Source organism: Rhinolophus ferrumequinum (genome assembly GCF_004115265.2).
Source record: "Rhinolophus ferrumequinum isolate MPI-CBG mRhiFer1 chromosome 15 unlocalized genomic scaffold, mRhiFer1_v1.p scaffold_54_arrow_ctg1_1, whole genome shotgun sequence".
Taxonomy (NCBI): Eukaryota; Metazoa; Chordata; class Mammalia; order Chiroptera; family Rhinolophidae; genus Rhinolophus; species Rhinolophus ferrumequinum.
Window position 1 is genome coordinate 9152642 of NW_022680357.1, and position 27736 is coordinate 9180377.

At 42.9% G+C, this 27736-nt stretch overlaps 1 protein-coding gene across 2 annotated transcripts in view; it reads left to right on the plus strand.

Moving 5' to 3' along the window:
• The window catches only part of USP7 (ubiquitin specific peptidase 7), a 61926-nt gene that overhangs the window by 30497 nt on the left and 3693 nt on the right, over positions 1-27736 (plus strand). For both annotated transcript variants that reach the window (XM_033101457.1, XM_033101458.1), the window contains 23 exons: positions 3970-4168; positions 6039-6177; positions 6866-6954; positions 9148-9256; positions 10147-10277; positions 10747-10801; positions 11804-11884; positions 11982-12072; positions 15225-15307; positions 17378-17487; positions 19120-19276; positions 20274-20418; positions 20724-20854; positions 21684-21818; positions 22260-22361; positions 22531-22636; positions 23914-24006; positions 24094-24161; positions 24483-24583; positions 25498-25651; positions 26348-26415; positions 26910-27018; positions 27113-27190. In XM_033101457.1, the coding sequence (XP_032957348.1) occupies positions 3970-4168; positions 6039-6177; positions 6866-6954; positions 9148-9256; positions 10147-10277; positions 10747-10801; positions 11804-11884; positions 11982-12072; positions 15225-15307; positions 17378-17487; positions 19120-19276; positions 20274-20418; positions 20724-20854; positions 21684-21818; positions 22260-22361; positions 22531-22636; positions 23914-24006; positions 24094-24161; positions 24483-24583; positions 25498-25651; positions 26348-26415; positions 26910-27018; positions 27113-27190 (2534 nt within the window). The remainder of the gene's footprint in view (positions 1-3969; positions 4169-6038; positions 6178-6865; positions 6955-9147; positions 9257-10146; positions 10278-10746; positions 10802-11803; positions 11885-11981; positions 12073-15224; positions 15308-17377; positions 17488-19119; positions 19277-20273; positions 20419-20723; positions 20855-21683; positions 21819-22259; positions 22362-22530; positions 22637-23913; positions 24007-24093; positions 24162-24482; positions 24584-25497; positions 25652-26347; positions 26416-26909; positions 27019-27112; positions 27191-27736) is intronic.

The following is a 27736-nucleotide window of genomic DNA, read 5'->3' on the forward strand; positions in this document are numbered from 1 at the left end:
TACGAAATCATAATGTACGTAAAATCCCTTTCCTCTTGAGGCAGTTTTACTCAATTAGTAGTAGTATGTAGTGGTGCCGAGCCATAGAACCTAAAAGTGGAAATGCTCTTGTTGTGAAGGACCAAATGGAAAAAGCATATTATAGGAAAAAGGAGAGTAGTTTTCAATAGCGCTTTCTTCCTGGTTTGGATTTTAGGTGCCTTTTGAGAGGCCTGGGGTGAGAGAGTGAAAAAATCATCTCTGATGGGTGAAGGGGGCGGGAGGGAGAGGGTTCTGGTTGTAGGAGTAGAAGCCTGACTGGAGGGCAGCATTTTCCCAGCTGTGATACATATTTTGAAACACTCTTCTGAAGGATATAAGTGTGTTGTAAAATTAGGAAGATTGAGGAGTGCTAGGTTAAACAGGTTTTTATATTTCAGTACTTCTCTGAGCCGTCAGTATCCAAACGTTTTCCTCCAAAAGACCTTTTGTTAATGATTCCCCAAGACTCTGAACTTTAGAATCCCCTTTCCCTGAATCTCCCTTTAACATCTTAATCTGGAAAACACTGGGTTACAATGAAGTTAAAGAACTAACAGGACAGATTGGAAAAATGTTTAGTGAGGTGAAGAGCATTTATAAATCCTGTTAACAGAGAGTTATGGACAAGTATCAGAATCATTTTCTAGGTTTACCTACTTATTCTACTTTGGTTTCAATTTCTTACTCGGTTTTTCCTGAGATGACCACGAGATGTTTTAGAGCAAATGCCGGGTCTGCAGCTCTAGATGGGTCTAGTTTGAGATTGTTGGTACCTGTGAAACAAAAGTAATTTCTGGAAATTAACTAGAACTTGAAAAGACTTGGATTAGAATGCATGATTGAGTGTTGATTAAAATGACTGCAAGAGTGCTATTTGGGAAAACTTCAGGTTAACCTTTCTGATGAAAAAACCCAAAGTATGCTTCATGCCGCTGAAACCCAGGCCTGTACATTGGCCTTTGAGCTGTGAAGATAATAAGATTGTTGTAAAAATGGCCAAGTGAGAGTTGCTGTTCCTCTCTGGGGGTAGGATGGGAAGGGAGTGGGTTATCAGGTTTTCTGACTGAGAACGTGTGATGACAGCGGTTAACACAAGCTCATCGTACTGTCATTTACAATAAAAAGATGCACAGAGCAATGAAGTGAATGTCCTGTAGCATCCAGGCAGGGTAGGGTCTCTATTTGGATGAAATAGTAATACTGCAGGGTGCGGGGTAGCCTCCCAGGTGTACTGCTTTTTAAAACCTTTTTAATTTTGAAGTAATTATAGACAGAGGAAGTTGCAAAAACAGTACGTAGAATACCATGTACCTTTCTCCCATTTTCTTGGGCAAAGACATCTATCAATCTCGTCATTCCTCATAGTAGGGTATCAGGCCAGTCTTACCTGCCAAAGATGGGTTTCAAGTTGGCTTCTCTTTTTTTGTAGACCCTTCGGTCTTGACCTTTCAGTATTTAATTTTTCAGTCATTCAATTAGTGTAATTTCCAGCCATAGGGTGAGATTTTGATTCATATGAAACCTCATGTTCAACTTCCTGATTAGCATGTTTCAGAAGATGAGTCTGTTCTAAGGATGTGCCTTGAATGTGAGGCAGAATCTCACATCTAGTGTGTGATTCAGTGAGTGTGAACTGAGTGCCGCAGCCAGGGTGCTGCCAGACTCGGGCGCTGAGCCTCTGAGCCTCTGCAGGCCCTGCCGTCTCGTGCACTGGGTGCCACGTTGCCTTAACCCTTGTTTGGTCCTGTTACTATTTAAAGATTAATTCAGGAATTTGACAGAGTGTGAGGTGGAAGAACAGAAAAGCCTTTATAAGATGTATCAATTTTTGTCTATTTAAAACCGAATCCTACAAAGAGCTCAATTTTATCTGTAAACAAATTAGGAACATTAGAAGAGAGTGGGGAACCTACAACTTTGAATTGTAGGACCCAGGAGTGAGTGTCCTGTGGTGATTTGATTGGATTCCTTTCAGTTCTTCTGTCACTGTAAGTCACTATAAATAAAGCAGGCAGGCCGGTTTTGTTTATTGGGGGCTGTGTTTGGTGGTATTAGGTCAAACGCTAGAATGGCATTCTGCAAATCAGAGGCAGGGTCACTGTGCTTAGTGTTCACAAATCTTGGGTATTGAAACACTCTCTGGTCACTTTGTGAAAACACCATGAGTGAGACGAGTCACTTAACCTCAGCAAGCCTGTTTCCTCATCTATAAAGTGAGAATTAAGTAGCGACTGCCCTTGCCTATCTTGCAGGATTTAAGTGCTGCTCAGATGTGATCTGCGTATCTATGAAGAAGTGGCCCATTTTTCTCCTAAGACATTCTAGACATCATTCTCTTGAACAAGTTTAGTTTCTTGCCTTCGTGGTGGATTTTTATTATCCTTCAAAGTGGTTGGAGTTGCCTGGCACTAGAAGGAGCTCGAATACAGAAGGCACCTCTAAGGTGCGGACCTCCCCTTCTCCCCCAGCTGCTCTTCTTCCAAAGGGCCTCTCTGAACTGCTGAGCAGTGTTACGTGTAGGAAAAAAAAATTAGGGATGAAGAAAGATTGTTTAAAAGAAGGTAAAAATGCTGACTGTCAACATATACTGTTGGTTTTTATTTCTTGATACAGAATATTACCTTCTCATGAGGACTGATGGACATGTTTTCTTAAGAACAAATTCAGTTAGTCATGGATTAAGCAGTTTTTGTACACTGAGAAGTCTGCATCCTGAGCACTTAGCTGTCTCAGTGGAGTTTGGAGCCTGAAGGGTGAAGGAAGGGAGTGTGCTCTTCACGTGCCCTTCCCCCAAGCCTCCTGTCTCATTTGGTGCTTCAGGAGCCTGTGGAGCAGGGATGTCCAAATAGCTCCTGATTGTAAACCAGAAAAAGCCTTCCAGGATCCTTCTGTCCTGTAGACCTCCTGTGGCTCCTCACAGTGTGGCCCTTGGTCCCCTGCGGTCTGTGAGTTGTCCCCAGTCTGCAACGAGATACGTATAGAAAGTGAGAGAAAGCGTTTAGAAATGTGTGCCTTGCTGTGGCAGTTTTATAAAAGTGCTGGTAGTGACAGGTGGGCAGGGTGGCTTTGGGAGGACCACTCCTTCACCAGAGCCTGAGAAGCATCAATAAGGACACTGCTGGCTTTGTTTTGTCAAAGCTTAGCAGGGAGCCTATGTCATTTGTAAATGAATGGCCACCAGCAGGAAAAGGTGGGATTCTAAAGTGGGACTTTAGTTGGAACTCTGCTAAGAGGCACTGTAGCAATACTTTGCTTTTTATTGGAGGAAACCAGAATTCCTTAAATTGGCCTTCAGTCTCACTGAGTAATAAAGAATACCAGTTTCTTTCTTTTCTTTCTATCTTTTTTTTTTTTTTAAGTTATTCTCCCTAAGCAGCCCAGGCTGGTATTTCACAAAAAATTGTGAACTAATAAAGATAACATTTATTTTTAGGCTAACTTCTTAGCAATCTTTTTGTCTTTAAACAGTGCTGCGGGATTTCCCACCTCACCTGAAGGCCTTCTGTGTTTGCAAATTCAGCGCCCCCCTCATTTCTCTTCTCCAGGCTCAGCCTAAGTCTCAAGACTTTTTCTTTTCCTCCACAAGTCCTGTCCTTGAAGGGATGTTACACGTTTCATCCCTTCTCTCCAAAGTCCCTCCACACACTAAGGACTACTTGGGAATTAAGACAATAGAATAGACGTTCTTATCTTACTGAACTTTTGAATTTTGGAAGCAAGGCAGGTGTTTCTTGTTACCCCCTCTGAGTTTGGGATTTCATTCACACAGACTATGTCATCTCGCTGTTTTAGCCTATTAATAAATTGGAAATGATACTGTCATTTCCCAGAGAGCTAGGTGTTCACAGTCAGGTTGTGGTTGTATAGAATAGTTTATCCTAGCTGGTTGCTGTTTTCGGGGCTGTTTCACAATGCACGGGCTCTGATTGACACCATCTTTTCTTGCAGACACGAGTTGGCGCTCCGAGGCAACCTTTCAGTACACTGTCGAGCGCTTCAGCAGACTGAGTGAGTCGGTCCTTAGCCCTTCGTGTTTTGTGCGAAATCTGCCATGGAAGATTATGGTGATGCCACGCTTTTATCCAGACAGACCACACCAAAAAAGCGTAGGATTCTTTCTCCAGTGCAATGCTGAATCTGATTCCACGTAAGACAGTTTAAATGATGCAATTACAAATCCACGGATAGTTATAATACATTATTGGAAGCCAAATTTGATTGGCCTCTTTTTGAATTTTGAAGAAAAAAAAATTTTTTTTAAATTTCCTTGATGCCTCCTCTATAGCCCTTTGGGTTTAAATTAGATTAAATACATTTCCCTCTTTAAAACTCACTGGTAGGTATTCTATTCAAACTAGAAAAGGTGTATATGTTTCTTGCGAATGAAAAACGAAAGTTCATGTGTTAGACCCTGTCAGCCCATGGAACTTGGAATCAGGGCCCAGTGGACTGACTCCAGGATTACCAGGCTTAATTCTTCCTCACAGTAACTACCCAAGGGGAAGATTGTAGTTAAGGAGAATTCTGCAGACCAGCGTCCTCATTGTGTGTTAGTTAATCAGTTCCTATGGGTTATTCAGAAAATTCGAATTAAAATATTATTTGAGGGTTTTACAACACGGGCCTGTCTGGTTTATTTTAGAAAAAAAAAAATTTATTCATGTAATTTCTGAAAAGAGGTATATTATTAAAAGTCTTAAATTGAGAAAAGCCTTGGGTTCCTCTATTCAGATGAAACTAAAGATTAGAGGCTTCACATTTTCTGCCTATTCATTTGATCCTAAAAGTAGTTTTACTCTTCCCTTTAATTAAAAACTGTCACTGTTCAAGGGTTATCAGAGGCCTACTGGACAGATTGTCTGAAGGGATCCGATCACTTTGTTACCAGACTGCTTCGTTGGCCCATGTCTGCCCAGTCTCGCCACTCCCAGATTCTGGCTCTTTGGTGCCTTCAGGGAAGGTTGTCCCCCAGGGGTACTGACTCTAGCTATTCTGTCAAAACTCTAGGGAACACAACTCATTTCATTTTTATTTTTATTTGAATGTGTAAGTGCCAAGCCCATTTTTATGGTGCAGCCAAGGCCTATATATAGGTTAAAATTTTTCTTCCTGTGTTCACATTATGATCTGATCTGATGAGTGTTTGGACTAGATTCTGGTCTAAGAAACAACTATAGCCTGAACAGCAGTTTGGAGAAACAGTAAGCTGTCCACATCCCGTGTCCACGTCAGGACACTGAGCAAGTGGAGGTGTTCATGTGAGCAGCGTAGCTCTTCAATGAGTCTGCAGCCATGTCAGAGTCCAGTTGTAACATTTCTTTTGTAAGCTCTGCTTTCACGGTGAACCCTTTGGTGGACTTTTTAAGTGTTTACACGTGGTTTGGTGTTTAAGTGTGGCTCCAGAGGCCCTTTGTGATGGTCTGCCTCAAACGTGGCTGCATCTATGGTCATTTCTCTTGTGGTTGTGATTTGACACCTGTGCACAGTCATGCCCAGAGGCCTGTGTGAATGACAGGGTGCTCTTGAGGACTTGGGAGCCAGTCCCTATGAAGCTACAGGGCACAGAAGTGACACTGAGAAGTGACACCTTCATTATTAGTAGATTGAGAGCTTTAAGTCTGTTTACCTTAAAAAAAAAAAATTATCATTTTTTATTACTTTCAAATAATATCCATATTAAATACCAAACCAAAAAGGCATTTTTATTTATTATCTGACCAAAAAGGCATAGTCTTGCACAATCTAAGCGTGTATTTTATAGATACCAATAAAAAACTTAAATGTTTTAAAAATTAATAGAAATAAAACCACGAATTAAATCACTACATAGGATCATCCCCAAACCCTTTTAGCTTATTTCGCCACTAAAGGTAAATATGTCCCCAGACCCTTCCAAAAAAAAGAAAAAAATAGAAGATAAAAAATAAATCTGGGCATTTTGTGTGTTGTGGTTTTTAAAAATGTATAAACATAAGTGAAATATATCAACTAAGGCTTAGATCATTTTCTTTAAACAGGTCGTGGTCTTGTCATGCACAAGCAGTGCTGAAGATAATAAATTACAGAGATGACGAGAAGTCATTCAGTCGTCGTATTAGTCATTTGTTCTTCCATAAAGAGAATGATTGGGGATTTTCCAATTTTATGGCCTGGAGTGTAAGTAACAGTGGATTTAGACTGAATAATCTGAGCATCATTTCGTGTTCCCCTAAACTTTTTATTCTTCAAATCCTTTTCTATTCATCTTAGAATTAAAATGCTTGTTTTATAAGTTAGACAGAGGTATCTATGAAAATGTGGTTTCCCCAACTTCCTAGCTCAGGTTTTTAGCAGCCATCGGGACTCATTGTCAAACACTGTAAGGTAGTCAGTAGCTTTCCTGATAGGCTAAATTTCCTTTAAAAGAAATAACCTATTGGGATCCTTCCCTGAGTCAGGCATAGTGCGGGGTGGTTTAATTTAACTTCATTAATTCTCAGATCAGTTCATTTTGGCTGCTTGTTGCATAGGTGTAACCAGTAGAACATTCTTAGGAATGTCTGCTCGGCTCTGTAGTATGGGTTCTCTGGAGCCTCCCCTGCCCAGCTCTGATGAGCAGACACGGGTCCCTCACTTTCACGCTGAGTGCTGTGCCCCAGTGCCTCTGGGATGCCTCGTAGGGGAACTAAGCTTCCTATTCAGAGAACACTATTTAAAACAAACACCACAAAACAAGAAGCACAGTTTGGATGTTTGAAAAAGTATTTGAATCTGTCAAGTATAGGCCACTTGGGTAATTGTCTCTTTGGAATGAAGTGAGCATTCGTGTATTCTTATGCAAGTTGAATATTCTTATTTTTTATAGGAAGTGACTGATCCTGAGAAAGGATTTATAGATGATGACAAAGTGACTTTTGAAGTCTTTGTACAGGCGGATGCTCCCCATGGAGTTGCGTAAGTTTTCCTTTAATTGGGTGCTATTGAGAGATGCCTGTGCTGTGATGAGAGCTGTGTTTGCATGTTCACAGAGACGCATGTGTCCCACAGACAGGCCCCTTCTCTGTGCTTGCCCATTGGCGCACACACAACACACAGATACGCATACCAGCTTCACACCTGTGTAGAGCAGACCTACTGAGCACTTGTATATGCCAGACCCTGCTGTGGAAGCGTCTGGGAAGATCATTATGGTCAACAAGACGACTGTTGGTTTCTGTCCTGAAAGAACGTACAGGCTGCTTGGGGAAAGCAGCGAGACCAGTACGTAAATAACTGCAGCAGGAGCTTTTTTGGTTTTATTTTGAAGAGGGCAGGGAGGTAAAAATCTGGGGTGACCTCAGTGCATGCCGATGGGGACACCACTGAGTGGGTGAAGGGGTGAGTGGGGTACGACAGCTTAGAGGAGGGCCCGCGAGGAGCTGCTTCTGTCACTGGTCCAGGGAGGTCTGTGTACAACAAGTTTTGGCCTTAAAAAGTGTGTTGGGTTATTGGTTGCTAAGGAGGAACAGTAGCTTTTGGGGTAGGGAGGATGACATAAGTAGAGAGAGCAACAGGGAAGTTTGGGATTGAGCAGCAAGCACATCAGGAAAGAAGGTGGAACTGAAGGCTGAGCTGGTATGTTGGGACCAGGTTATGGAAGACCAGCAAACTTTTGAAGGCCAGGGGAGAAACAGTAACATTCTATCTATGAAGTGAGAGGTCCCAGGCTCAGGCCCCAGGTTCTTGCTCATTATGTTTTGTTTCCACTTGGCCTTAGTCTCAGCAAGAATGCATAGGATGACCTGGATGGAATTGGGCAGGGAGCAGCGGGGTGGCCACAAAGGAGCCGTCACTCAGTCCAGGTCCTGGCTAACGGGGCTTGGGGGTGGCACTGGGAGTTTTTTTAAAAAGCAAATAAGGTTTATTAGCTTTTATGTGAATTGGGCCGATACAGGAGGAATCAGGCTTTTCTTGAGTAGCTTTTTCAAAACATACCCTTGAGTTGTACTCAGACATCAGAAGGCTGGGGGGCAAAAACACGGTATTTCTAATGAGATTTTTTTGTGGCTTTTAAAAATTTCCTTCCTTTTTAAAACCTTCCCCTATATCTCTTGATTAAAAAAGTAGGTTGGGTTTTTCAGCCTTACCAATCAAAACAGATTTCTTGGTTCAGTCTCACTTGTCCAAATCTATTCAACCATTATCACCTAAATCTGTATGATTGCAGTTTTTAAAATAACCATCTTTAATTCAGGATCCTTGCATTGTCTTGCCAATTTTTAAACTTATTTTTGCATACACACGTACACCTTTTAACCGTGGCCCTTCAGCACACCTGAGCGTGTTTGCAAGGCCATGGACCTAACAACCCCTGTGGACCTTGACCTCACAATAAATGTCCCCACTCCGATAGGTCACGCTTGGCAGCCATCACGTTTGTTCATGTGTTTGCGCTATATACAGTGAGATGGGGATAGAGGTCGGAGGATTGTTCTGCCTTTAAGTAGCATCCTCCTTAGAGTCCTGTTATTACTTGTGGTGGGGAGGGAGCAGTGGGGACATCTAACTCTGAGAAAGTCTACCTTTTCTCCTAACCAGCCATCAAAATAGCAAACTAAAGAGAAAAAGCTCTTAGGCGTTTAGAAGCCTACACCCAGACTTGCCAGTGTACATGTCTTTTCCTGTGTGTTTGACTACAGAAAAGAGGGGTTTCAGCTGTTTCTACTTCTTGCTGACTACATGTGACTTAATATGTATGTAGTAGAACTACATGGGGAGTCATTTTGATATAAACACAGAAAATTGAATTCTGTGTATCTGAGTGCTGACCTTGGTAGTAAATGGTGGTCCTGCTGCTGTCAGTGGACAGTGCTTCTCGAATGCTGTGGTTGAGTTTGCACTGGTCCTCGCACTGGGGCAGATGGAATCAGCGACCACTGAAGGGAACTGTGTGACAAGAACTCCTGGCCTTGGTATCCTTGGTGCCATGGCCTGGCGACGAGTTACTAACTTGGAGGGGTGCTGGGCCATCGTTCCTGTATCAGGATGGTGGGAAGTAGTGGACCAACGGCCACCACTGCTGACATCTAGTCGAGTCACCTCACACACTTTGCAGAAGCAAGGAGGTGTCTTGTGCAGTGTTTCCTCAACCTCAAACCGATCTTGTAGGTGGGATTCAAAGAAGCACACGGGCTATGTCGGTTTAAAGAACCAGGGAGCGACTTGTTACATGAACAGCCTGCTGCAGACTTTATTTTTCACAAATCAACTACGAAAGGTAAATGGATGGTATTTCTTTCCTTCAACCTTCCTCCCACCCATTTCTCTCAGTTGTTAAGGGACAAGCAAAGTCCTCTCACCCTGCCAAACTTTGCCTTGTCTCCTTAGAGGGCCCCTGTTCTATGCTTGTGTTTACTCTTCAGTGTTTGGACACTTAATGCTAACTGGGGTAGTCTCGAGTTCACTAGAGCTAACAATCTTAACTTAGCTAGAAATAATAAAGGTTTGTTTTAAATATGAAAGCCATTAGCAACATTTGAACCGTTTTATGTCCGAATTGAACAGTTGGAAAACTGACTGCAAAATCTAACTTTCACTTATTACAGATAAAACTTACTTTTGTAAGAATGTTAGAAAAGGCTAGTCTAGCCCTCCCTTGCAACTAATGTAGGAGAGAGAGTCACTTGGATTTGAGGAATGTCCTCTGAGCAGCGTGGAGCAGTGCAGGCAACAGAGTCCTGGTTGTGGGGGGACCCCTGGCTGGTCTGCTGGCTTTCCTGTTACGTTTGTACTGCTCTTATAGACGGTGTCAGTGGCCACAGTAGGATTATATCCTGGGGATAGCTGACTGGATAATTTCAGTAGCATTTATATTTCATCACACCTGTTCACAAGTGATGTTAACTTTAAAAATGCTGTTTTGAGAAGTATGAAGTAAAAGTGGCTCTCTTTGGATGGTGAACTATGAGTAATTTTTCAAATTCTTTTTTACCTTCTTGTATCTTCTTGATTGTCTCTAAAGATTTCCATGATTTTTTGACTTCCAAAAGCTTTTTGACCTATTTGGGGAATAATTAAAAGCCCTACCAACTACTTTAGCCACTGTGATATTTGAAATGATAACTTAAACATCAAATTATATTTTTATTTCTGAATCAATTATTTTAGGCAGTGTACATGATGCCAACAGAGGGCGACGATTCATCCAAAAGCGTCCCTTTAGCATTACAAAGAGTGTTCTACGAACTACAGCACAGTGATAAGCCAGTAGGGACAAAAAAGCTAACGAAGTCCTTTGGGTATGTTGGAAATCGGCCTTTCCTTTCTGCTTTCTTTAAGGATGAATGAGTGGCTGGAAGAAGAATTACGAGCCTAGTGTAGGCATTTAATTATGTCAGAGTGTTTTTACCATTGTGTTTTGTTTGACCTCTTTGGAAATAGCAACTGGGTTTTAGAATTTCGCTTGAGAACTATTTCACCACTTCAAGCATTACCTGTCAGGAAAAGGACAGGAATAGTTTTTAAACATGTACGCTTACTTGCAATGACAAATTCTCCTTGCAGTAAGTTTAGAACAAGATAAAGTTGTGAATATTCGGGTGTCATGGTGAAATTCATTTTATCTTTGAATTTTAAAATCGTGTCAAAAAATGAATTTAAGAATAATGGCTGATTATACAGTTTAGTTTTTTAACGTAGATATTTATTAATTTACTTCTACTTGAAATTTGAAAGTTTTAATATAAATGTTCGTTTTATCTTTCCAAGGTGGGAAACTTTAGATAGCTTCATGCAACACGATGTTCAAGAGCTATGTCGAGTGGTAAGTTTTAAGCTATAATTGCATATTACTGACATCTAATATTTTGAAGCACTGCTAGAAGTTGTTAACCAAGTAAAACCTCAGACCTCCTTCACATCACTGTAATTCAGACATGCCCATCTTTGTTCAGGGCGAATACTAGGCTAGAAGGAAAAGGCAGCATCTATTTAGTTTAAAAGCCAGAAAGAATGAAAAAAAGGTTGTCATTTGAGAGGGAAGTGTGAGGGGAAACTTGAATTTAGTAGTAGGTAGTATACATTTAATGTGTTAAATTGGTATCTCTATCTGAGTTATTAATCAAACAACAGATTGGCTTGAGTAGCTGTCCTGATCACCCTGCTTCACTTTAGAAGAGTGACTTCTGTTATGACTCTGCAGCGTCTAGACCCCTCCTTTGCCCAGAGGTCCTGATTGAGGCCGACCTCTGTGTGGGTGATTCCCTCAAACCAGCTTTAGTCACTAGCAAATTCCCACTCTTCCAGTTGTGATCAAAATCACACGCGCGCACACACGCACACACACACACACAACATGAAATGGCTGTTCAAGGTGATTGGCTGGGCAAGGTGTGTTTTCTTTTTTGCAGCACTAGCTGGATTGAATCCAGTTCATTAAATATCCATGGACAAACCAGTCAATCCTGTTGACAGGCTCAACCTCATTAATCTCTTGGTGTGGACCAATACGAGTTAAGTTTAGTGCTCAATTTACATGCTTTTCCACAGAGGTAAAATGAATATAAAAAATGCTTCTAAAGGCACTACAGATTACTAATTCATTCCAAAGGCTGTATAGAGAGTTAATCTCAACTGTTGCATGTAGATATTTTTGTAAATAGACAACCAAGGAAGATTTTGTATGTTTTTGATAATTGCATGCCAAAGGTCATAATATTTTATAGTCTAGAGTTTCTTTGACCATTGAAATTTCCTAGTTAAGTTGCAAATTACTGTATATTAATTAAGCATAACATTTTCTTAAAGCCGAAACTTTCTCTTCCAGTTGCTTGATAATGTGGAAAATAAGATGAAAGGCACGTGTGTAGAAGGCACCATACCTAAATTATTCAGAGGCAAAATGGTGGTATGTGATTACCAGTTTTAAAGAATGTTTTTGAAAGATTTGAAAATGCGAGCATTTTGCCGATTAATACTTGGTGCCATCTTTTCTTCGTTTGCAGTCCTATATCCAGTGTAAAGAGGTAGACTATCGATCTGATCGAAGAGAAGATTATTATGACATCCAGCTAAGCATAAAAGGGAAGAAAAACAGTAAGTTCTGTGCACACAGTGGCCTGATAACCTGCAGATAATTTTTGTTGTGGTTTAATGCTTCGTTTGCACAAGTGCTTTTTATTGAAATGTGGCATTGACAGAAAACTGCCCAAATGATGAGTGTACAGCTCACTGAGTGAACACAGGCTTAGGACCCACCCAGATCAAGAAACAGGCCATTTGCTGCACACCCATGGCTGCCTCAGCCCTTCCCAATCACTGCCTCCCCCTCAGAGGAAGACACTTTTTGGGCTTCTAACATCCTATCATAGGTTATATTTGCATGTTGTAAATGTTTATGTAGGATGTAGTCTCTTTCTCGTTTATTTTGCTCAGCATTTTGTCTGCAATTCACCTATGTTGTCAATAGCAATAATTTGGTCATTTTCATTGACTTAACACTATTCCACTTTAGGAATATACAACAAGAGTTTTGAAACCATCTTGTAAATGCTTGAGCTGTTCTCAGTATGAGGCATTAGGCATAAACTCACTGACCTCTCTTAGGCCTATCTCTGGTGCACACACGTTGTTTGCATTTATGCTGAATGGAATTGCTGGCTCACAGGGTGCGTGTATGTTCAGCTTAACAGAGAAAGCCAGCAAGTTTCCCAGAGCGGTTTATCAGTTTCACTCTCCACAGCAGTGTGTGAGAGTTGCAATTGTTACATCCACACCAGAGCTGTCAGTTATCAGAATGAACATTTTGGTGGGAGCGTGGCGCTATCTTGGTTTTAATTTGCATTCCCCTGAACATCAGTGAGGCGGTCACCTTTTCAAATGCTTACTGGTAATTTGGGTGTGTTACTGAACATGATGAAATACAGTTAATAACTTAACATCCTTGTCTACATCATGGGCTGTGTTTTCCAATTTCGTTTAGTAATCTTTTATTGGATGCTAGCCATTGGATTTTTATCTCATTAGGTTTTGGATATTTTTTTTAAAAACTATTGTCTGTCTATGAGAGGGTTTTTAAAATTTGTTTATTATTTTTTTATTGGGGAACAGTGTTTTTTCCAGCACCCATCAGCTCTATGTCAAGTCGTTGTTTTCAATCTAGTTATGGAGAGTGCAGCTCACTGGCCCATGTGGGGGGAATCAAACTGGCGACCTGGGAGTTACGAGCACTGCGCTACAACCACTGAGCCAACCGGCCGCCCCTGGTGTTGGATATTCTTAACCTTTGTTCTGGGGCACCGTGAAGTTACTTGGAAGTAGTTTGGCTCTTTTGAGAGTTACTTTTTAATTTTTATTGGGGAATAGTGTGTTTTTCCAGGACCCATCAGCTCCAAGTCAAGTCATTGTCCTTCAGTCTAGTTGTGGAGGGTGCAGTTCACTGGCCCATGTGGGAATCGAACCAGCAACCCTGTTGTTCAGAGCTCGTGCTCTAACCAACTGAGCCGTCCGGCCGCCCCTTGAGAGTTACTTTTAAGCTTTGTCAAGTGGGAGCATAACAGTCTTTAGTTCAGGGCTAATTTGTCCACACAGCTGAGGCAGCACCTTTCGGAGTTTTCAGTCAGTCTGAGGATTTTCTTTTCCACTGTGGCTGGAGGGAACATGGACTATTCCCAGGCTAATGTGAGCTCTGGGGACTCTATCCCCTCTGCTCCCCCCTGCCCCCCACACAGATTCTTTTGGTGGTTCTTTCCCTGGTTCCTGATAATTTCCTCGCTTGACTCACTGATCATTCATGAAGGCTCCAGGAGAACCCTCTGGAAATCCCTGGAGCTCTCTTCCTGTGCAGCGTCCTCCTTTTGGGCACTCTGTCCTGCAGATTCAAGCTGCCGTGGCCCCTCAGCTTCTCACAGTTGTCTCCCCAGTCTGCCGGGACACTCTGGACCCCGTTGGGGGTTCTCTTCCTGCCCAGTAGCCAGGGCACCGGAGCCTTGTCAGGGACCACTGCCTGCACTGCTTGCTGTCCAGACTGTGGACAGTTGTTTTCCACACAGTCCAGTGTTTGACTTGCTCAGTACAGAACAGTACATCTGGTTCCTGTCACTCGGTCATGACCGGAGTAAGAATTCTGTACTCCAGACCCTAGTTCTGGGTGGGATTTCTGAGCTCGCTCTCCAGTGTGGGACTTGCCTTTTCACTCTTTTAATGCCGCCATTTTAACAGAATTTCATAATTTTAGTGATCTCTAGTGTATCAAGCTTTCCTTTTTGTGTCCTAAGAACAACTACCCTGAAGTCTTTTTTTGTTACTGTTTTGTCTTTCCTGTTTATCTAAATCCACTTGGAATAGTTCTCTTTGCAGTTAGTAGGATGTCGAGATTGATTTCCACCCCCACCCGTTACGCATGGATACCAAGTGGACACATCACATTTTTCTCGTTGCCCTGCAGTACACCTTGGTCAGCAGTCAGCCAATCATATTTGTGTAGATCTGTTTCTAGACTCTTCCTACTGATCCGTTGGTTAGTCTCGGGGTAAATTCTACATTGTCTTTTGTGTTTTTTTAAGCTCAGCTATGGCTTAATTGACAATTATAAGATATTTAAAGTGTACATCATGATTATTTGATACACATATACCTTGTGAAAAGATGACTTTCATCTAGTTAACGAACACAGTCATTATCTCACATATTCTTTTTTTGTTTTTTTGTTTTTTTGGTGAGAACATTGAAGTTCTACGCCCAGCAGATTTCAGTTGTACAACACAGTGTTATCAGCTGTGGGCCCCATATTTTAGATCAGCCTGTTAGGCCTTATTCGTCTTGTCGCTGAAAGTTTGTACCCTTTTACCAGCCTCTCTCTGTTTCCTTTCACTTCTCAGCCCCCACATTCCTACTCACTTTCTACACGGTCTTAATACTTGTAGCTTTATAATAAGTGTTTTGGTCACAACTTGTTCTTTAACGTTACTTGATTTTGTTAAAGTTATTAAATCGTTGACTCCATGTTGGTGTCATTTGTAGCACCCTTAGGAAATCCTATCAGCGTCTTTAGAGTTTATGTCTTTGCTGGGTCAGTGAAGGTGGATGGCACATGTAACTCGTCTCTAGTCTGACTGAGTTAACGCTCAGAGCCGTAATTACTCAGCTTCCCTTCCCTGGCATTCGTAAATGCACCAGGTTGGCTGTATTATATATAGTCAAAGCTTCACTGATAACTTTGGCTGATTTTTTTCTTTCTCTCCTTAAAGTATTTGAATCATTTGTGGATTATGTGGCAGTAGAACAACTAGATGGTGACAACAAATATGACGCCGGGGAGCACGGCTTGCAGGTAACTTGGAAATTTTGTACTAGGGTCCTGTTGTGTAGCGTTTCACTTTACTATCAAATCTTTTGCTTATCTGTGAACTAACAACTCATTCCTTTTCATATGCCGCTGGTATTTAGAACTCAAAAGGATTTTATTTCTTAGTCGGGACATTGTATTTTAGAGAGCTCTGAGTGTGTTGCTGGTGGGATTGAACGGAAAGGTGGGGGAGGTGTCAGCAAGAAATTGAAATGTAGCTTCTTTATCACTGTTTATGAGGTGGAACTATCACCCAGCACATCTGAGGCTCTGTCCCTGTGTTTTAAGACTTTTTCCCCATTTCATCCATCATTCTTTCCCTCCCCTTACTGGTGTCAGTGCAGGGGGTTCTCCTGTTTCTCCTAATCATACACAGAATTTCTTAGTCACGTGGGCTCTGGTTTCGGCTGGTGATAAATTTTGCTGTTTTGTGTGATGGAGGCACAGTTTTCAGAGCATCATGACTTCTGTAGAGTGAGGAATGCATCATCTGGTATTTGCTCCATGATTCTTGGATCCTGCTTGTTTTCTGCGTCGCCCTTGGGGCCTCTGGGCTTCTGGCAGAACAGTGAGCATTGTGAACGAGTGGCCAGTCCATGGACGGTTAGAGGGATATGGACTGTGGCCAGTTCCTGGCTGCTAGTCGGGATGGTGGGTGGGTCTGCAGCCATCCAGGGTCTATATGTTGCACCCTCATAACCATGACTCATTGGCTCAACTGATTTATGGTTCTTCAGACTGTCCTGTGTTTACCAAGCCTGCTAATTTATGATTCCTGGTGCTAATGTACCATTTCGCAGTGGGCCGCAGATCTGTTCTCCTGCTCGGTCAGGCCACTCAGGACACCAAGGTGCAGATCAGAAAGGCACTTTGCGGACATGCAGCTGGATGTGCTAGGAGACATGTCATCAACTCAGAAGAATGGCCCTTATGCACAGTGGACATTTGGGGTCTGGGCGAGCAATGCGTATTTTAGAATCACAGTCTCAATGGACAGTGGTGGAGAAACACAATTCTTTTATTATTCTTTCAAGTTGTATTGAAACCATGCCATTGCTTTGTGTGGTAGTAGGTTCCTGGGATTTGCATTATTTCCAGATACCTTGTCATCTTGAATATGCTAATGTATATCATAGAACATTGCCAAATAGGTGTGCCTTGTCACAGCCACCAGTTCCTCTAAGGGGATGTTCCCTAGCAGGTGTTGGAGATAATGTATACAGCTCAGAAGGAAGGTCTGTATTGGAAATACAGCCTGATAAGGGCCACTGGTGGCCTCGTAGTGGTTGAGTTTGGCGGAGGCTTATTTTAGTGAGGGGAAAAAAGAACTGGCTGAGGTGGAGCAGAGATGGAGAAGGGTTGAGAGCTGTAGAACCACAGGTCCCTCCAGAGGAGCTGTGTTTAGAAGTTGGGGGTAGGAGGTGTCCTGTAGCACATAGGCTGGCGGTAACTGGGGGAAGGCCCTGTTGGTGGTAAAAGGGCCTTGCTGATACTCAGAACATTCTTTAGAAGTGGGATTGTACAGTAAGCACTGAGTGTGTGTTCTATGTGTGTGTTCTTAAGTAAACATCATAAAAGTCCAGGGAAAGGAAGCGGGTCACTGAGAGTCCTCCAACCATAACTGTGTTTGTACTTGTTCTGTCCAGGTGTTCCATAAGCACACCTAAGCTTGCATGGTTGTAATCATGGCCTTCTGCTTTCCATTTAGTGATTTTTCTATGTTTCCTCTTACTTTTCATAGGGTTTGATGACTGTATAATGCATCAGCAAGTGACTAAGCCTTAATTAACTATTTTCCTATTGCTGGATATCAATCTAGAATATAATCCAAAGTAAGGAGAAGTCTCATACAAGCTGTTGCAGCATTATTTTAACAGCAGGCCTGATACAGGTCTAAACAGAGCATTTTATAGGCACCGTAGATGGATACCTAAACCCCATGTCTCCCCACCAGAAGTCCCCACAGAATTCCTGTCTTGCTGTACACGGTTGCTTTCATTGCTTCAAGAAACAAGTAGCGGTGAACTAAATTTGCGTTTCTTTTTCAATGTTCAGGAAGCAGAGAAAGGTGTGAAATTCCTAACATTGCCACCAGTGTTACATCTACAACTGATGAGATTTATGTATGACCCTCAGACGGACCAAAATATCAAGATCAATGATAGGTAATCTAGAGGGGGGTGTGGAAGTTAAGATTTAACCATCATCTGGATTTTTTAGGGGGTTAATCTCAGTGCTTTGTTTAGTCTTTATATATATATTTTCGGTCTCATCTCTGATTTATTGAGGTTTCCCTTCTATCTAGGTGTCCAAGAACTATCATTTTAAAGAGGTGACTTCACTTGAATTTTGAGGTGGCTCCTTCTGTATTTCACTTTCAAGGAACCCCAGCCCCTCCACATCGGGACAGATTGAAGTCCCTCAGGAGAGGGCGCTTTCTGCTCCACAGGCTTTGCAGTCACCAGTGTAGATGACCGCAGGAGTAGAATTTTATTTCATTTTTAGTATTTGTTTAAATAGTAGTCTATTTGGTCATCTCTCAGTTCATGTTGACTTCTACAGTGTGGTAGTTTCCAGAAATGCTGAAGTAGGTGTGTGCGTGTGAGCCCCATTCTGGGTGTTTTCCAGATTCTTAAAAAATACCAGATTCGAGAGGGATACTACATACTACTTTATCTGGCTTAGAATACAGACATTTTATCCTGATTAGTTTGAGCACCAGCTTTCTACAGGATGGAGGTTGATCAGTCACCTTTCAAACCTGAGGGAGAACATGACCCAATCAAATTACTTGCCACCAGCTCATCCATTGTTGCCCTTTACTGTGGCCTGTAGAAGAAACCTTCTCCACCAGGCCCCACAGACTGTCACCCTGCAGACCAAAGTCCAACCTATTGGTGTGTTTCCTTGGGTCCTTACTTTGGTTTTGTTTCTATTTTTATTGGAACTAGTTGCCAACATTTTATTTTATTTTTTTTAAAGGAGGGCGCAGCTCACAGTGGCCCATGTGGGGATCAAACTGGAACCTTGGTGCTACCAGCACCGTGCTCAGATAGTTAACTGAGCCAACCAGCCACCGCATAGTTGCCAACATTTTAAAAGTGACACGATTTCACATAAAAGTCCAGATTTCTGGCATCTTTTAGGAATTCAGAACACTTGGCAACACTGGGCCAGAATTCCCGGGGGCTGCCCTTCAGGCTCACCCAGTGTGCGTGCGCCATTGTACACATGCCCGCCTCCCTTCCTTCCTGCCTCTGACTGCGCTCCTGGTGATGGTATAATTAAAATGTTTATGGAGCCAGTAATTTAAAAACCAGTAGGGTTCAGGATGTCTTTAGAAATCACAGGGTTGGGGTCTTTTTTACATGTTCTCCTCCAAATTTGATTTTTCCACGTTTCTCAAACCTGCAGGATATCCTTAGTGGTCTCAGTCCTGCACCATCAGAGTCGTCCATGAACACATTTGGAAATTATTTACATCCTAGAAAAGTCAGTGTATATGTATCACAAGACTGCTGCCATATCCTTGAATTTAAATTTTTCTTAGGTATCTCAGTGCTTTATAGGCATTTTTCTCATATTTAGCTTTAAATTTTGTATTGATGCACAATTTGTTCTAACGAGTGGGAGCTTCCTCAGAAGTAGTTAATAGGGCCTCCCAAGTGAAATTCATACTTCCTTTCTAAATAAAGATGAGCCAGTAAATTAAAAGGTCTAGCAATAAATAAAGCCTAAAGGTGAAATATTTTACATGTAAATGCAACCTGGATTTCTTTAAAAAATTTTTTTAATAGGTTTGAGTTCCCCGAACAGTTACCACTTGATGAATTTTTGCAAAAAACAGATCCTAAGGACCCTGCAAATTATATTCTTCACGCCGTCCTGGTTCATAGTGGAGATAATCATGGTGGACATTATGTGGTTTATCTAAACCCCAAAGGGGACGGCAAAGTAAGTGCTGGGCGGGGGCGGAGTCGGGTGTGGTGCTGTGCAGGAGACTTACTCAGCCTCAGCCTTTCCCTGTTCCTGCCTCACGGCCTGGGGAGCAAGGGATTCCTCTCTGGCCTCGGATTGATGGGGATGTTCTAATATGTATCTGTTGCTGATAATGTAAAGGAGAATAGTAAATTAGCACTTACACTTTCGGTGTCTCTTTGTTAGTGTTGAACATTGGGCCTTACAGAATCCCTTTACATCTAAAAGGAGGCACTTCTTTTCCACTTGGAATAACAACGGAATCATTATTCACGGTCTGGGCCTAGCAGGGGAGGCAGCGCTGATTGCTTGGCATCCACATGCCCCATTGTCCACGTGTGTAATGCTCCATCTTTCCCTGGTTCACGGGGGTCTCATCACATAATCATCACCCAGGGGAGCAGATGAAGGTCTCGGAGTCAGCGTCCAGGAGCGTAGGGCCAGTGGGACACAGCGAAGCCCATGTGAGCCGCCTCGCTCATGCGAGGGGAACCCCACAGTGCTGAGCTGTATGAGACTTTAACTGGGATTGAGTACCATTTAAAATGACTCAGTCATGGCGAAGAAATGGCAAAATAACTCTGTACAAGTCTGACTTTTTTCTTTAGTTAGGCCATATCCCATTTCATTTTATTGACCACAGCATCAAGTTCCAACTTCACTAGCCAAGTTAGGTGCGTATGGCTTTCTCAATTCTGTAAAGCGTTGTAGTATTGATGGATTGAACCTAGGTTGAAAATGGGCTGAGTAGAGTACAGAAATTGCCAATGGATGAATGTTAGCATTCCCCGGGAATAGGGAACGAGGAAGGCAGGAGGACTGGTGAGTTGTGTCAGAGGGATGCCTGAGGCAGAGCCCGGTCCAGTACAGCGACTGCTGATGTACTTAAGAGAAATGCTGCCTGGTGGTTGGTGCACTTCTCAGAGTGCTTGCTCTCTGCTGACGTCTCGTTGCTCTCCTTGTTGCTGTCCAGTGGTGTAAATTTGATGATGACGTGGTGTCGAGGTGTACGAAAGAAGAAGCGATTGAGCACAATTACGGGGGGCATGATGATGACCTCTCCGTCCGGCACTGCACGAACGCGTACATGTTGGTTTATATCCGGGAGTCAAAGCTGAGTGAGTAGAGGTGTTCTCTTATGTTCTGCACGGTGGTGAGCTTCATAGTCATACCGTGAATCCTTGCCGTGGTGTTTTAGACCATGTTACGGTGAACCTAAGCTGTGTCTCCTGTCCAAACACAACATCTAGATGCAAGCTGGATTGGGCTTTGACGTGGACTCATGGCACCAAATAATTTCATTTGACTAGATTGCTGTCAATCTAGATTGCTTTGACTAGATTAATGATGACATAAAATTGGGACCTTCGAAGTAGGGGCCAATAGAAGGTGATAGGTGAATGAAAGTGCATTTGTCCTACAGGTGAGGTGTTACAAGCTGTCACCGACCATGATATTCCTCAGCAGCTGGTGGAACGATTACAAGAAGAGAAAAGGATCGAGGCCCAGAAGCGGAAGGAGCGGCAGGAAGCCCATCTCTATATGCAAGTGCAGGTCAGCCTCAGCCGCCTGTGAATGACCCTCAGGTGGACAGGGCCCCCGGGGCCTGCGGAGAGCGACACTGCTCTGAGGGCTCGGATGAACTTGGGCTCATTCTAGAGTGACTGTTGACAGATCAGGGATTGCTTGGGCAGCGTTTTTAACTGACTGCTCAGGCCAGTTCCCTGACTGTTTGGCATATACACTCAAGTTCAGGGTAAGGACTTGGTTGTGAGAAGTACTCAGGCCACTGGACAGAGCAATGATACGTTAGTGTGTTTATAAAAAGTGCAGAGGGGACGAGGGAGGTGAGCTCCTCAGTGGAAGGATGCACTGGAAGGGAGAGCTCCCGTTGGGAAGAGCAGCACAGGTCAGACAGGGCATGGGAGGTGGCATGCCGTGCCATGGAAAAGGGTGGCACAGAGAATGGAGAAGGCAGGAGAGCGCCGACAGGGTGAATTTCCACATGGTCTCGGTTTAGCATTCAGTGGCGATGCTGGGAAACGGGCATCCTTTTAACAAGTTGGCTACCTGGGAAAAGGTGCATTGTGCATCCTCTTTATAAGATGTGGAGATCAGCACACAGATGGAGTGGTGATCTCCAGCTACTGCTGATAGACAGGTTATGCGTGGCTGCGTGGAATGGAGAGTTTCGTCTTTTCTAAATAAACACCTGATTTAGTTCTCGGTCATTTTGATTCCTTTCTCCTTGGGTCTTCTGAAGAAGGTTCACGTAAGCAAAAGACTGGTTGTTTTTAGCATTTTACTATTTGAACTTAATCCTGATCAGTGTGGTCTCATTTTATTTTGTATGTCAGTTCTGTATTTTTGTGCATATTTTCAGATAGTTGCAGAGGACCAGTTTTGTGGCCATCAGGGAAATGATATGTACGATGAAGAAAAAGTGAAGTATACTGTGTTCAAAGTATTGAAAAACTCCTCACTTGCTGAATTTGTCCAGAACCTCTCTCAGACCATGGTGAGTGCCAGCTGTTCTGCTGCTGGTTTATTTTGGCTTCCTCTTTCTTTACAGCTAGACAAGATAGTACCTTTGGGGGTGGGTGCCGTGTCCAGGCACTGCCGGAGAAGTGAGGCAAGTGCCCTGAGCTCATGTCCTCTGGACTGTGCCTGTTTCTGCCCTTGGACCTAATCTGCAGAGAAGGAAGTAGAATGTGAACGTGAATCTTCTCCTTTGAACCCCTCTCCCTTTCTTTTCCTTTTTTTTTTTTTTTTTTTGGTAAAATGGCCACTCAAGCCTCAGAATACTGGGTGATCCTGACGGCAGGTCACTGTTGTCCAAATCAGTGGGGAACGCTGTAATTATGATTTTCTTATAACCATAGAATGATCACATTGATACAGAATTAAAATGTGAGCTGATTTGATTTTGATTAATTTTAAGTCTAAATCCTCCACCCAGGGATTTCCACAAGATCAAATTCGATTATGGCCTATGCAAGCCAGGAGCAATGGAACCAAACGACCAGCAATGCTAGATAATGAGGCAGATGGCAATAAAACAGTAAGTGAATGTACAGTCATACGTCTCTGCTCTGAGGCTGATCCAGCAGCTTGTCACACTTTCGGTCCAGTTTTATAGAATTGGATGTTTTCTTCAGTGCTTGAGTACACTTTTTTACTCTCACTTAGCCATTGACATTTGCTAAAATCGGCGTCTCTCTTGGAACTAGATGATTGAACTCAGTGATAATGAAAACCCGTGGACAATATTCCTGGAAACAGTTGACCCGGAGCTGGCTGCTAGTGGAGCAACACTACCCAAGTTTGATAAAGATCGTAAGTGTCTGCCAGCCTCCAGCCACCTTCAGAGCAGTGGATTCCTGGACCATTGTTCTAACTCACAGGGTTCAGCCTTCTTCTCTTGCAAAGAAATCTTAATTCCAAAAATGCTCATTAAACCCCTTCCTTGGTCAAGGCTTCTTAATAAAGTCAAGTAAAACTGACTATGGGTTGTGGTGACCTGGGAGGTGGGGACAAAGTGCAGAGTTGAGTCATCATGTTCTATCTTTAATCTTGGCCCCCGTGTTTTTGTTTGTTTTTTAATTTTTTTTTTTTTTATTGGGGAACAGTGTGATTTTCCAGGACCCATTAGCTCCAAGTCAAGTCATTGTTTTCAGTCTAGTTTTGGAGGGCGCAGCTCATTGGCCCATGTGGGAATCGAATCGGCGACCTTGGTGTTATGAGTGCTGCGCTCTACCCACTGAGCCAACTGGCTGCTCCTTGGCCCCCATGTTTTGTGACTCACATTGGTTTTCTGTCAAGGGTCAGGTGGTAAATACAGTTGACCCTTGAACAACATGGGCCCACTTATATGCAGATTTTTAAAAATAAGTACTGTAAATATGTTTTCTCTTCCTTATGATTTCCTTAATAACCTTTTTCTCTTTATTGGAAGAATATAGTATATAACATATACAACATACAAAATATGTGCTAATCGACTTTTTGTTACTGGTCAGACTTCCAGTAGTTAAGTTTTTGTAGAGTCAGAAGTTAGACACGGAGTTTTGACTGCACCAGGGGGTAGGCGCCCCCAACCCCCATGTTGTTTAAGGGTCAGCTTTGTGGGCCATATGTCTCTGCCTGCCATGTGGCGTGAAAGTGGCCAGGGGATGTATAAATGATCATTCTGGCTGTATTCCAGCACTACTTTATTTACAAAACAGGTGGCTCAGGGTGTGGTGACTGCTTGCTATAAAATGATAGATTTCTATCGCTACAAGTGGTCACTTTTCTAGTGAAGACATCCAACTATTAACATACGTTCCCATGACAACACTCAGCAACTAGTTAGTACCAGGTCTTGAAACTAGGATTCTTCCATCCACTGCCCCTGATCCCATCTTCACTGCCTCACGTGTAACATTTCCCAGGGGTTTGATGGTTGTAATGACTCTGACTCACATTCAGCCTCTTGAATAAACCCCATCTGACTTAGTATAACCCTTAGGTACTGGAAGCTGTCGTTTGGGTGGCTACTAAGTTTACTGTTACAATTTTTTTACATTGTACCGAACGTTAACATCCTAACACCCTGTTTACGAACCTTGTAGATGATGTGATGTTATTTTTGAAGATGTATGATCCCAAAACGCGGAGCTTGAATTACTGTGGGCACATCTACACACCGATATCCTGTAAAATACGTAAGTCCCCCGTGCTCACTCACCTCCTGCGTCCATTTTGCTAAAGTCTCGGTGTATTACAGCTGTGGATTCTTTTCTTTCTCCCAGGTGACTTGCTCCCAGTTATGTGTGACAGAGCAGGATTTATCCAGGATACTAGCCTTATCCTCTATGAGGTTTGGATGGTTTCTTTTTCCACAATCAGTATATTGTTAGTGGTTTGGAGAGGGGTTTTGTTGCTTATTTTGGTAGCGCTGAATTTGGTAAATGTAACGTCTACAACTGAGTGGGGGTCTTGGGTGACCTTGAGTTGAGGATCGTATTCGTAGATTTGTGATTTTTACCAGTTGAGGATCGATCGGTGATAATTACATCTTTATGGATAGTAATAGTTCCCAATAGCATTTTAACTTATAAAAATGGAGAGCTGGTAGAATTAGCCATATTAAATACTAGCCAGGCGTTGCATTGTAACCATTTCACATCTTTTACTCTAGGAAGTTAAACCGAATTTAACAGAGAGAATTCAGGATTATGACGTGTCTCTTGATAAAGCCCTCGATGAACTCATGGATGGTGACATTATAGTGTTTCAGAAGTACGTGCTTTTTGAAGGATTTTATCACTACGTGCTAACATCAGAAGTTTTTTTCTTAAGTCCTCTAACAGGAAACAAAATGATATCTGGACCCCGAGTCACGTTTTGAATGCTGACAGAAGTTGGCCATCTGTGGGTTTTGGAATTAGGGGTGGTGAGCATTTTCGTCATCTAATGCTCTGATTTCCTAAAAATGTCTACAGTGATTATGATCACTGTTAGCGGGATGGCAAAAAGCCTTTATGGACTAGCAAAATTGTTTTCCTTCCTTTTACACATAGGAAACTTCTTAGAATGCACCTACTAGGTAATTGATTTTAATCTGTCTGCATGTAAAAGCAGCAGGTCTGCAGTCTCAGACACTTAGTGTCTGAAAGCAGCCTGATTCGACCTTTTCCTTGTGCTTGAAGCGTCGGGCCAGGGCGATCTTGACACAAGTTATGAGCAGAGTGAGGAGTGCAGTGGCCAAGAGCAGGGCCTGACATGCTTTTATGGTGAGGGCCAGTCAGTCAGTATTTCAGGCTCAGCGACTGCTCAGTTCTATGCCTGAAGATGCAGCCTGCCGACTCCTGGCCAGAGGAAGCTCCGCTACGAGCCAGCTGTGTGGGCTCACACTCCATCTGAGTCCTTCCCTTGGTCTGGGCGGGGAGAGGCACTGGTCTGGTTTGGTTTTGAGATCAAGAACGGGAAGCAGGCAGCACTTTGCAGGGCTCAGAGCACAGCTAATGTCCGCGATGGCCTTTCTCCGTTGTGCCTGGCTTCCACCGGCTGCTGGGTAGGCAGACCCCTGGCTTCCTAAATTGTGACTGTGAGTTTATATTCACACCTGTCGGTGTCACTGTCGCCTGAGAGATGATGACCCTTTGCCTGGGCTTTGATTTAGTCTACAAAACTGGTTTTTTCTCCCCGCCCAGGGATGATCCTGAAAATGATAACAGTGAATTACCCACCGCAAAAGAATATTTCAGAGACCTCTACCACCGTGTTGATGTCATTTTCTGTGATAAGACAATCCCTAACGATCCTGGATTTGTGGTCACGTTATCAAATAGAATGAATTATTTTCAGGTATTTGATAAATGTTCTACTCCCTACAGATCCCACACCAGAAAGACTAAGATCTTTTTAAAAGTGCTTGCTGACGAGATTGTCTAATGGATGTGGTTCAGGAAGAGGGGTTAGTCCTGCTATCTGAGGAAATTCCTGGCTGAAGTGATACTAAGTTTGCATGGGACCAAAAGCCGTTCTTCTCTCACCTGCCTCCCCTCCCTCATCCACAACCACGTTCACCTGTGCTCTTGCACCTCGAAATCCTCTCTGCCTCGGCACAGTTGGGTTTCAGAGGTACCGTATTTCCCCGAAAATAAGACCTAGCAGGACCATCAGCTCTAATGCATCTTTTGGAGCCAAAAGATAACAGCGATAACAGCTCCTTTGCTTCAGTTATAGCATGCCAAGTGTGAACCATAAAAAAAAAAAAAAATCACCAGAAAACGAAAAATCATAGACTTCACCATCAAAAGTGAAAAATCTATGGACTTCATCTTTTAAAAGTTATCTTCCTCAGACAAGCTACTCCCATGCTGATACACCTTATTCCTTTTAGACAGTAAATTCCTAGGGCATTTAAATTCAGGCTGTTCACAACACCTTTCCTTAGGAATATTACGCAGATAATTAATGATGAAGTTTGTAAGCAAATTTCAGTTAATTCCCCCAGATGTGAACCTCCTTTTTGACTTCCGGGCCATTCCCTTCTCTCAGGTTGCAAAGACAGTTGCACAGAGGCTTAACACCGACCCGATGTTGCTCCAGTTTTTCAAGTCCCAAGGGTAAGCCGCAGTCACAGACACTCGGGGTTTGGTCATTACTGCATGCTTTCCATAGCTCATCCAAACATCTTGGAACTAATTGTAGTAAGTAGTTGGTCACCTCACCTGACATGCCATTTCTTGCTTAGTTTCAGATATAGAATTGTCACCACTCATATCTTGACCACACTACTTCAAGATGTCAAAATAATTGGCAGCCTCATCTAAAGCCAGATTTACTTTAGACACATCATCAATGAACACATCCCCCATATGTCCAGCTGGGTCCGTCCCAGCCAGGCTTCTGTGTGCTGTGTCACCATGGCAGAGAACGTTCAGGTGTGACAGCCAGAGGGACTTAGGACTTGGGAAATAAGAGCATTAGAGCAAAACCCTGTGCCAGGTCCAAACTTCAAGTCTAGGTGTAAGGCCTGTGGTTTGCTTTTCTGCTCACTCAGATATTTGTTTTAGGCAAATAAAGAAGTCATTTATTTATATGCTGTTTTCTTGTGTAGTTATAGGGATGGCCCAGGTAATCCTCTTAGACATAATTATGAAGGTACTTTAAGAGATCTTCTACAATTCTTCAAGCCTAGACAACCTAAGAAACTTTACTATCAGCAGGTATGAGTCCAAATTAATGTAACCATGGGTAATAAAGAGAAGTCTTGGGTTTTTGTGGAAGCATATCTAAAATGAGTCTCTCTTTTCTTGATAGCTTAAGATGAAAATCACAGACTTTGAAAACAGGCGAAGTTTTAAGTGTATATGGTTAAACAGCCAATTTAGAGAAGAGGTAAGTTTTTTTAAATGGTACAGATGTTGATTTTTATTGGAGCTTGTTTATTGTTTCTGTCCCCCCAGACCTTGACAACTAAAACAACAAAAGAAAGCACAATGAGCGACAGCGTGGTAGAGGCCCCAGAGCTCAGAGTCTGAGAACCCGGACGTGGTGGCCGGGTGGTGAGCTCTTTGTCGCCTCCTGCCACCACCTCTGAGTCCTGGGGGGTGAATAACAATGTCAGCTGCCCGAACCTCCAGGAACTCTTTTCTTACCGACTTTGATATCTTAAGTTAGTGCACGGCTGCCTGGCCGGGGCATTGTTTTTCTCAAACCATTTCTGCCTTGGCCAGGCCTCAGTGAGAGCAGCCGGCCTGTGAGTGGAGCAGACACGGACTCCACAGGGCGTTGACTGGGGATGTCACTAGCATAGGTTGCACCAGCTCTTGTGCTTGTGGCACACGGAAGACATGTCCAGCCACACTTCGGGTGGTTTTTCTAGAAAGTCTGTACCTGCTGGGATCCCAAGTCTTTCACCTTTCTTGCTCTGCCAATTTGTGG